The 11,625-nt window shown below is 44.7% G+C and overlaps 1 protein-coding gene across 1 annotated transcript; it reads right to left on the bottom strand.

The window, feature by feature from the left end:
• Positions 1-1,602: 1,602 nt before the first annotated feature.
• On the bottom strand, positions 1,603-9,440 carry BAG2 (BAG cochaperone 2). Its single transcript, XM_066314959.1, has 3 exons — positions 9,191-9,440; positions 3,419-3,528; positions 1,603-2,458 (listed from the first exon to the last, which is right to left on the bottom strand). The coding sequence occupies exons 1-3, from the start codon at positions 9,352-9,354 to the stop codon at positions 2,058-2,060; spliced, it is 675 nt and encodes a 224-aa protein (XP_066171056.1). The 5' UTR covers positions 9,355-9,440; the 3' UTR covers positions 1,603-2,057.
• Positions 9,441-11,625: the final 2,185 nt, after the last annotated feature.

Raw genomic sequence — 11,625 nt, 5'->3', positions numbered from 1 at the left:
CAGACTGTAGACATTGGAAGCGGCATTAAAGTATTATTAATATATCAAAGATGCCTGGTACCTTTTCTGAAAATAAACAGGTAAATAGTCACTAGTGATTGTTGGTTGGGAGCTTTGCACTGTTTTGGTATTTTTTCTTTTTTTAGTAAAACCCAAGTCAGTATCTGTGTCTGCCTCTTTACCCAGGAATCTGAAGAGTATCGGAAGTAACATACTCCTGCTTCCTCCTGCCTGCAATTTTGAACACAGAAAATCAATGTGTTTGCTTAACACCCTGATAAGGATTACTTGGCAGTCTTTTAGGTTCATTACAAAGGCATTGGACTAGATGACCTTCATCAGTCCCTTCTAACCCAGGTATTTACTCTGCAATTCTGTGATAGCACAAGTGCTCTAAGAAATAAAAATTCTTCTAGGTATCATTACAATAAAGAGGTTTTAAGAAAGAAAAAAAAAAAAAAAAAACACCTTTTGCCTGAATAACTCTATATTGGCCTTAAAACCCCAGATATTGAAGGAATATTCTAAGCAACAAGAAGCTGTGTTCAACTTAAGTGTTGCATGGCCTGAGTTCTGAGAACGACCCAGTGCATGTATTACTGTAAAGGGTTTTAATACTGTTGAATAGCTGAAGGTTTTTTTAAAGTGGAATGACAGAATTTATGTCACCAACTGTGAGAAGTTTCTAAGAATCTCAAAGTTGAAACTTGGACTGCATTTGAAGCACCCACCTGAAGTGCCATTTCTGCAAATTAAATGCAGTGATAGTGACCTCCATAGCAGCTGAGGCTGAAGTTTCCTGCAGAGCAGCTGAGGCCATCCAAGGCATTTAAGACCACGGGCTCCTGATGGGTGGTTGTGCAGGAGCCTGATGTGCAGGGCTCTCACCGTGGGCTGGTACCCTCAGAGCATGTAGGTGTGACACTCCAACTGCCACACCCTAGGCACTGCCACCAAGGCAGCTGTGGTTGGTGGCAGCACAGACCTTTGGGGTCCCTTCAGCTGAGCTTTAGCCTGAGCCACAGAGGCCCCTGCTTCCCTCAGGGCACTGCCACCCTGGGGTCAAGAACTGCAAGACTGCCCAGCCTACAGGCACACCCTAAAATCTGCAACAGAGTTCAGTGATGATGCCCAGCACTTACTGTGAGTGAGAGAGTGAAAGATAAAAAAACTAACCAAAAATCACTTACAAAGAGGTGAGTAATGCTGGATGCACAAACTACCATCCTACACAAGACACAAATACAGTGTTTGCCAGGTGAGAAAATGTTTTGCTCTGTGGCTTCATAGATGATGCAAGTGTAGAGTAGTAGCTGATGGAAAATTCCCCTTTCTATTATCTTTTAAAAAGAAACAGCAATCTCAAAGCTGCTTATGGGAGCAGAATGGTTCACCAGGCAGGGAGGGGCGATGTTGAGAATCAGGTAATTTCTAGCCTGTCTGGTGATCCCTGGGATACATTTCCCAGAGAAAACAGTGTTTTTCACTTCCTCAGTTACAAACTGGAGGTAGCTGACTATCCCTAGAAAAGTACTGTGATTGGTTTATTCAAAGTATTCAAAAAGTGCAAAATTATAAATGGTAATGAGTAGGACACTGTGGTGTTTATGAAAATACCATAAACGGTTTATTCATTGTTTTGATTTATTGCCATGATTTGTCTTTTGTCCCCAAAAGTCTGGTTCACACACTACATACACAGCAGAGAAAAGCTGAAATCTCATGATAGGACAAAACTTTAGTTCCAAAAACCCCAGGAGAATGGAGGAAAGGTTAGGTTTTCAGTTTTTGTCAGTTCAGCAGAAGCACAATTACAATTTGCAATAGAGCAGTATCGACTCTACAGAAGAACTGATAGCATTCCTTATTGCCAAAAGAAAATGCCAATCCTACCAAAACCCATTAAATGCTTGCACCTCGCAATCAAAGATACTTTGGTGCGTGTGGATGCATATACACGTGTGTGCTCGTACAGAGGATTCTTTTCTTGGCTTCTGTGTGCTTGTTATGGGCACTTGCTCATCCTGTGGTTTGCCAGAAGCAGCCAGGAGGGTACGTTAATCCTGTTTGCTGTTGCAGGACTGCCGAACGGACGATTTCTGATGTTCCAACAATGTGATGGACTTTTCAGAATTTTCCAAGTTTCTGAGCAGAGTCTCTAGGCGCCTTTTGATTTTCTTCTGATCCTCAATGGCACACCCAATGACCACAGACTGGAATTTCTGATCGATGGGTCCTGCTGGCACGTCGGACGTGCACGCGCCGTAAAGCGACATCAGGCGCATTTTGGCATCTTCCAAATCGTCGAGGAGCTTATTGACGATCTCGTCGATCATCTTGGTGGCGTGCAGGAGGGACTCCTGCTGCTGCGCGTTGCGGATGGTTTCCACGGAAACCTCCACAGTCAGTGTGCGGCCCATCAGGCGATTTGCGGTCAAGTTTAGTTCTTCTCTCTCACCTCGATGAAAACAAGAAAATATTCTTGGTTACGGGCAAATTGTCTCCTGTGCAAATAGCATCATCAAGACACTCAAACTGTTTAACTTAGCAGTAAACAACTTTTTTTTAATGTAAGTGACAATCAACAAGATTTCCAGAAGCCAGAAATGATTTTTTTGCATTTGCCCAAGACATACTCATTTCACAGAAGCCAGTGTCTGATTTGAAATGAGGCACTGAACTCTACTAAAGCTGTAAGCAATGTTTTTCCACTGCTGACATAATTCTTGCTGTGTCACTTTAAAGCAAAACATACAATATTACCAGGAAACGTTCAGTAACAAAACTGGCTCATTAAGGAATTCTGTGCCATTCTCAGGGAGAGATTAAGACAATACCCCAGAAGGCCTTATAGAGAAAACTAGATAAAATAAGAAGCCATGAAAAAACTGCTCCTCTATTTTGTGCAAGTATAGCTGCTTTTCAAAAATATGAACACAACACACTTAATACATAGGCTCTTGAAGAGCCAATAAACCAGCAGTTTAAAGCACCTAATAATCAGGTTTAGGGAATATATTTAAAGCCATGAATCACACAACTATGACAATGATCTTAATCATCAAGTTCTTGCAGACTGTACACTTTCTAACACTCATGCCTGTCCCACAGTCAAAATAATTTTCAACTATATCATCATCAATGTCTCTTCCCCAGCAGAGTGATGTTAATCTTGATTTTGAAAATATATCAGTGACCTGAGTATAGGCTTTCACATACACAGTAGTGACATTCATGGTAGTCCATCCAGCTGAACAGCATGAATTTATAGTCAAGAAGATCTCAGGACAATGGGTGACACTTCAACAACCTCAGCTGGGCTCCAATGCAGCACCTTTACCAGCAGCAAAGAGAGCTGCTCACACAGAACTGTTTAGACTTTGGGTAAGTTGGATGGTACAGGAAAGCAGCTTCTTACCTTCACTGATGTGCCTCATATCCTGGCTGTTCTGTATATTGTGGATCATTTCAAGCAGAATTTCTTTCTCTTGCTCCATAGCAGATGCTGCATCACGGAAAGCCTCTACTCTGTACATGATTGAACCAAACAAAATGTTTAAATAATAGAATAGCTGTTCACCTCTATAGCTGCAAAGAACTGTTTTAAACTTCGGCTTAAAGTACAGACAGTTCTTAGTTATCCACAAGACAGACTCTCTGATTTCATGACCTTCTCTATCTTAACTTCACTTTTCAATGCTCAATATAACTAAAAAAAACCAAAAACAAACAAATGGAGGGGCAAATGAAAAGAACAATTAAATCAGACTTCTGTTTTACTGACAATGCTTTTCTATCTTACTCTGTGGTTAATCTGGATATGCAGAGCCTGCCGGTACTACAGCCCCATAGCAGAAGTCCTGTAGCCAACTAGCAATTATTATCAGCTGCCTAACTAGCAACTAGGAGAGAAAGGGATCGAGTCCCCATCAGGGAACTTGGCAGTGAGGGTGGCAGCTGCAGAGATGGAGGGAGCAAGGGACCCCGGCTCCCTGTGCCGCCTCCAGGCCAGCAGAACCCGTATAATCCACCTGAAAAGCCCCAAACACTCCAGAAAACTGCAACCTGCCAAACAACCTCTTTTGCAAAGGAGAAAACCCTGTGAGTGGGACAACGCTCACACACTTTCATTAACATAATAAGGGTTTCCCTGACACAAGCGGTGTGCCTTGGTCACTGGGAAAAGATGCTGGACTGCCTGCTCCCACTGTCACTGGTGCTTTCCATGGATTCACACAGGAAGGAAGCTTCTGTGGAGCAGCTCCTATTTCTGGGCTTGCAAGGAAGCATGAAACTCAGTCCTCCCTGAAACCAGACCCCTACTCCAGTCCCATTAACTTTGCTGAAACTCACAGGTAATGCAGTGAGGACAACGGGAAAGTCTATCAGAAACTGCTGTCCCTGTAACTGCTGGGTAAGGTGTGTGGTTCTGTGCCCACAGCTTGCCCTCCCTCTGCCATAAAGTACAGCTCACCATGGGCAGTGTGAAAATGCCACATGAGAAATCCGAGTCCAATTTCGTTATCTACGTCTTATTCCTCACGACAGATTTACAGAGGGGGCTTTTGCAATCAGCTGAATAATATGGAAAAGAACACTGGAGAACTCTAATGCAACACTTCGAAGACCTGATACAAAAGAGGGAAATATCCCAATCCCTTGGCTTTTCTCTGAGATTTGAGAGTAGGGGCTTGCAGAGGACTTCCCAAGCTGGAACCGGCTGAAAGAGTTGCGCCAGAACCATCAACTCTGCGTTGACAGGCTGCACAGAAAAGTAAGAATATCACATGAACCTGGCTGATGGTTTGAGATGCTTGCAGTGCACAGCTTGGGAGGTCTAGCTGCATCATGAGAATCCATCCATCTAGCCTGAAATGTTTATGAAACCTGGCCAGAAAAGGGGAAACAAACCAAAACACTTAAGTCTCTTAGGTGCCCTACACTCTTCAACATTTCTGGGCACTGCTGTCTCTGCAGAGGAGGAGGCATCTCCTGAGACAGGAACGGAGCTGCTGCTCCTTCCTCACAGGCTGGCTGAAGGCAGGTAACTTCGGGAAAACAGCAGTAAGAGAAAAGAGGGTGAAAGCAGAAGAATGGGAGCATTTCAGGATATAGTCACTCTTCACACGCAGCCTGCTCACGAAATGATTCTGTTTTACAAAATAGTTAGCCTCATTTAGTCAGTGAAAGCACAGGCTTCAGGCCTTGCCTTTAATGTTTGTTCTGAGGAGGAGTGGGAAAAGTTAATGTAATGCAAATTCATGCCAAGAGCAAATACTTTTAATTATTATTTTGGACTGGTTAGTAAGAGCAATGAGGCAGGTGGAGTCATTTCATACTTCAGATGTCTCTACTTTATAATTTAGGAAGTCTAGTGATAGTTTCAAAATGCCCTGCCATGCCTTTTTAACAAGCTAGTATTTCCACAAATTTAAAAGCGCATTGTGGTCGTTGGAAAGTTGTAAATTAAAATTTTGATGTGCAGAATTTCAATTTTGATGGTGTTTTTAAATTAGATTCTGTATATCATTGTACTGACTTACAAACTAAAGTTCTGCTTTCAGTAGATAGATCAGTCCATGATTTCCACAGGCTTTGCTGAGTCCTAAGAAGAATGTGGAAAAGCTGCATTGCAGAGATGTATCCTGAATTGGTACAGATCTAAAGAGAGTGCCTAAAATATCACTGCTTCCAAAGGGCAGCTTGCTATGTGAGGTAGGACCTAAAAGCCAAATTGTCAGAATAAATGTTGCATACTGCAAAAAAAGGAAAAACATAGCTCACCAACTAGAGCTTTGATTGACATTAACTTACTAAAGGTAATATAACCAAATTTTAAAAACTATTTTCTTCACAATAATTGCTTCTTCAGAATTATTTTTACTGTTTTTTAAACTGCAATATAGAGTGACATACAACAATGGGACAGGGTCATTTAAGAAGAGTACTCTAGTGGGGAAAAGAAAACCAGAAAAAAAAGCAGAAACAAGTCACACCAAGTTCAGGAAAATAATGTGTCAGGATCACACCTTGCAGTCAATTTTTATAATTTCTTCCCTAAAAAATGCATGGTCTCTTAACTGCACAGGTCTCTCTTTCCTTTCCTTGTGTGGGAGACCCATAAGAAAAGAGAAGATTTAAACCTTTAATAAAGGTGACTGATGTGGGAAGGGGTGGAAACATAATCCAAGTCTCAAAAAAACAACCAACCAAAGAAAAAAAGGCAAAGAAAAAAGAACACAAAATACTCAATATTTATGCCTAGTTATCACTTATTTTGATGCAGCAATATGGGGTTTTTTTCATCAGAGATGAAAACCTCTATTCATATTTTTACTTGGAGTGTATTTGTTGCTTTGAACATCAACTAAATATTCCATTTATTACGTAACACTGAAAAAGACATTCCTTACTTCTGATTTTCCCTGTTTGCAAGCAATTAGCTGAGCAGTGCCTTTCTTTGCTACATACCATTTAAATGAGCAGAACATTCCCCTGAGAAACAGGTGGACCAGGCTGGGCTTTTGTTTCCAGATGAGAAATTTGACACCCGCTTTCTTAGGACAGCTGCAATAATTCTGTCCTTTAAACTACTGACTGACTTAAACAGCCCACTGTTAAAGCCCACGTGCTGGAGGTTCAGATAAGTTTTCAAAGGAGATAAGAAACATCTGAGGATGGAACAACTTTTTTCCCCTGAAATCAGGCACACTGGAGGGAGACAAAACAGGTTTCACCTCCAGTTCCTTCAGCTGAGTGTCCACTCGCAGGTGAGCAGTACTGTCACCACTGAAATGAATGGTGGGGGAATATGGTTGATCCAAAGAACAAGACAAAAAGTACAAAAAAATTAAGATAAAAAAAATACCCAGCAAGAGTCTGACTTACCTCGTGTGTCATCACACTTAAAACTGTTCTCACTTAACACAAGCACCAGAACGCAATGACTCATGAACAGAGCCTCTGGTCACGCTTCCAGCTGCTCCTGAGATATCTTGGCAGTCACAGCAACACCAAGGTCCAAGCCCTTACAAGGGGCAAAGGTACCACTTGCCCCCCTCACCACCTCTGCCTCGAGCCCTTGCTCCCTGGCAGCCAAATTAATTCCCCTTCCCTGCTCACTTTCCATACAGAAGAAAGTCCCTCTGCAAACACCTGTCAGGGAGGTACAAAAATACCCCATTACTGCTGGAAAAATAAGCTCTCACAGTGGAAAGAAAGGGAGGAAAAGGAAGGCTGTTCAAACTGGAGCATTTTACAACAGCTTTAAAACTAAAGAGGTATTAGGAAGAAGTTCTTCACTATGAAGATGGTGAGGCACTGGAACAGGTTGCCCAGAGAAGCTGTGGACTCTCTATCCTTGGAGGTGTTAAAAGCCAGGCTGGATGGGGCTTTGAGCCACCTGGTCTACTGAAAAGTGCCCCTGCCCATGTCAGGGGGTTGGAACTAGGTGACCTTTAAGGTCCCTCCTAACCCAAACCATTCTCTGATCCTGTGATTTCCACAGGGATGAGGCTTGCTTCAGAGTTCAGATGACCTTAAGCAGCTTGAGAACTGAGGATTGTTGAGGGTTTTAATTAAAGGCTGTAGTTCAGTTTAACAAATTTTCACTTGTTATATTTACAAGCAACACCTTGAGGGTCTATAGCAAAACCAAACCAGCTGGAGAAGAGAAGGTTTGGAAGTTTTTCATACTCCCTCATTCAAATAAATTTGAAATGAAGTGTGTTGATTAGTTGTGAAAAAAAACAAAAAACAAAAAAACGTAAGACTTGAGTTACTTTTATCAAATTGGACTTTTTTTTTCCTCATTACTATTCCACATCTAGAATTATGACTGTCTGAAAGAACCACAGCAAACTGGGAAGTTTAATTGAGGGTTTAATTGTTGGCTAACCAAACTGTCTGCTTTGTTTCAGAGTCACTTGGCAAATCTAAAACACATTTTTGCATATTCTCATGCTAATTTTTGGATTATATATTCATCATATGCCTAGACCTGGATGTAAGGAGTGAGACATGTTTGCAGACAGTGATTTTGTTTAGTCAAATTCAGAGAAGTCTGCAAAGGACTTCAAGGAGATTTAATCAAGCTAAGTGAAAGGCTAATATAACAGCACATCGAGTCCACTCCTGAATAATGCAAAGTAATGCAGGCAGAAAGGGGAAATAAAACTCCTGCATCCACAGAGCTCTTTTAATTACAGGAAAGTCCTAGAAACATTCTGGGTGGTTCTGTGAAAGCCGCTGATCAATATGCAGCTGTAATGAAGGAAAGGGTGTGTTGAAACAGTACCAGAGGAGGTGAATCAGTGGCATCCTGCACATCCATCCACCTCAGAAAAGACACTATGTAATTTAGCAGGGCTGAGAAGACAGGGAAGATGATTAAAGGCAATGTATCGTCTCTCATGAGGCCAAACTGGGGAAAAAAAGTCAAATGGTATCATTTAGGGAATGTCAAGTAACAGAAAAAGTCAGGACATGTCTTGGCACAACGATGGAATTCACATAGCATTTACAATAACTCTGGAAAAACACACCTCAGCTGCAGAATGCAATGCTGTCCACATTACTGGGAGACTTTTTAATACATGTCGGAGAGGAGGTGGACACAAACACGCACAGAACATCCAGAGCTGAACCAGTAAGTGCAGAGAGAGGTTTGGAAGAAGCCTCACACGCCAGCATTCAGCACTGCAGCTTAAAGGCTTGCCAGAGTCTCCGAGAGCCCGAATGACACCACGTTTTATCCTCGGATTTCCTGCACCTTCTTATAAAACACCTGCCCGCAGATACGGGCTGGGGGCGACAGGGTGGGACGGCAGACAGGATGCAGCGCGGGCTGGTACGCCGTGTCACAGAGACACTGTCACTGTCACTGTCAGAGCACAGCCCCGTCCGCTCAAGGCTCCCCACGCCCGGACCGGCAACAGATCCGAAGCAGCCCTTCGCGCTTTCTCTGGGAAACGTCTACCTTCATACATTCCTATACATATTCCTATTTTCCTGTTATTCTAGGCCACGCAAGTTCACCTTAGAGCAGCAGCTCCCATTTTTAAACTTTGCCCCTCATGAAGGCGAACCCTTTTCCCCTCGGTCCCCTCACGAAGCCTCGCCCCCTCCGCACGCCCCCGCCGGGGCCAGACGGCTCCGCGGCCCCCTCCCAGCGCCCGGCCCCGGGCCCCACCTGAGCTCCAGCTGGTCCAGGTTCTCGAGCAGGCGGCTGGAGCGGTCGGCCATGGAGGTGGAGCGGTAGAAGCGGCCCCGGAGCTGCCCGCCCGACTGCTGCTGCTGCTGCGGCTGCTGCTGCGCCCCCTCGCTGGCCTTGGCGCTGATCCTGGCCTGGGCCATCCCACCCGCCGCTGCCGCCGGCGGAACCTCGCTGCGGCCGCTCCCTCCCCGCGTCCCGCAGGCGGCGGCGGCGGCCGAATGCCGGCACCTCGCTCATGGCCAAAGAAGGAGCCGCCCCGCCGCCGGCCCCCGCGGCCACCCCGCCCCCGCGCCGGGCCCGCGGGCGCCGCCTCACGCAGCGCCGCCTCGCCTCGGCCCGCGGCGACACGGGCACGGCCGGGGACGGACCGCGCTGGGTCACCTGCTCCAACCTCCCTGCCCCCTCGCCAGTGAGGGACACTGCACAGCCTCTCTGGAGACCTGTTCCAGTGCTCGGTAACCTCGGCAGTAAAAAAAGTTCTTCGTGTTCAGGTGGAACCTCTGTGCATCAGTTTCTGCCCGTTGTCTCTTGTCCTAGTACTTGGCACCACGGAGAAGAGGCTGGTCCATCTTCTTGACACCCATTCTTTAGGTACGTAATCACATTGATGAGGCCCCTCTCAGTCGCCCCTTCTCGAGGCTGAACAGAGCCATGTCCCCTCAGGCACTTTTGGTTAGAGAGATTCTCCAGACCCTTGGTTAAGTTACCCGCTCCAGGAGCTCCCTGTATCTCTGGCCCCGCACGCCAGAGACAGAGGATCGCACACAGCGATGGAGGCCGGCTGAGCTCACCAGCGATGAGGGGCCGAGACCGCAGCAGCCGAGTGCTCCGTGCTGGGGCCGACACCGCAGTGTCACCTGCGGCTGCCCCCGCGGGTGCCCGGCCACCGCACAGCCCACACGCGGCAGCCCGCTGGTGTCCGCTCCTCGCCGTCACCATCCGGGCACAGACACCCCGGGCTGCCCTGCTGCTGTCTCCACTCCCCTTTGTGACAAAAGCAACAACACCTGCACCAGCCAAAACCAGCATGAGTCTGACTGTAGTTCAACCAGAAGCTATGGGAGGAATAATTATGTTTTCAATATCTATATTAACTTTGTGCGAGATGGGAGCTGTTGGTACAAGGATTTGTATTCCAGAACTGGTCTGTATGTTTGGTTCATTGGTCGGCTCCTTCGTTAAAGGAAACCAGAAATCCACAACCACCCAACTGTTATTTTTATTTAATGCTAATTAAACAGTAAACTACAAAACTGAAAACAGTGGAAAGAGCAAGAAGCAGGAGGAGGGAAAAAAAAAAAAAAGGGGGGGCTTTAAAAATCCAGAAGCTTGAAAGGAGAGAAAAATTAAACCAGATTCATCCCTTACTGCAAGCAGAACCTGAACAGAATTAGTAAAGGGGAAAAAAAAAAAAGGTACTTTAGATACTGCTACTCATAGTGCAGCTTTGTCCTGGCAAATGTAAAAGCCCCCTACTACTTGTAAAAAAGAGAAGCTGTTTCACCAGCTGTTACTGTAAGATTCTACAAGAAAGCTTACTGGAAATGAAAGTGGTTTATGTTCTCTTTCTATGCCAGAAAGCAAAGATTTATCGATTTCATGATGGCCAAGGTAAGTGGATCTACATCTAGTAATGACTTGTCCCAAGAACATATTTAACTTGCCTGTATGAAACGGCACTTTCTGTCTCACAAGTACCAGCAATTCAAGTCACACATAAGTTTTACTTGCCACTGCTTTGAGTATTTAAAAAGGAATTTGCTTATCCCAAAAGTCGAGGTTTGGGCAAATACCCCATGGCTCTAACAGACCAATTTTTGGCACCCAGCTAAAAGGGATTTTGTTGCACAGGGATACTGTTTTGTATGCTTATCCTGCTGTGATTCAAAATAGCTGTTTTCTCAGGCTTGTCCATTCAGAATGATATCATGTCCCAAGTACTCTCGTTAAATTAATTGCCTGAGTTTTCTTTGTTTTACGTGGTTGGATAAGCAAGGCTCATTGCCTGTGAGCTCATGGAAATAACTTCATTTGAACAATTGTTCCATCCATCTCTCTACAGTCTCTATAGAAGATAATTAAAAATCATTTCCCACCCCAAACAGAAACCATTTGTAGCCATGACACATAGTTTGCTCCCATTTATTTCCTGGGATCCTTCCAGTCTTCCCATGCCAGTTTATAACGCATCAGTTAGATTTGGTTTAAAAAGCAGAAATCAAAGTAGCTGAACAGCTCTGAACATTTTTTTCCTTCGCAGGTAAACAGGGCTTTAATTCCACACAGGTAGAAGTTACAAAAGCTGAATCAGAGGTGCAGAACAGCTCCAAGTGTCCAAATGTATCACGCTTGACTCACCCTCGTTACAGCAAAAGGACACTTCACACTGGAAGGAAGAATAGCAAAACGGT

This window comes from Sylvia atricapilla, chromosome 3 (genome assembly GCF_009819655.1).
Source record: "Sylvia atricapilla isolate bSylAtr1 chromosome 3, bSylAtr1.pri, whole genome shotgun sequence".
In the NCBI taxonomy this organism is placed as follows: Eukaryota; Metazoa; Chordata; class Aves; order Passeriformes; family Sylviidae; genus Sylvia; species Sylvia atricapilla.
Note: the sequence above shows the minus strand (reverse complement) of the source record. Positions and strands in the feature narration are given on the sequence as shown.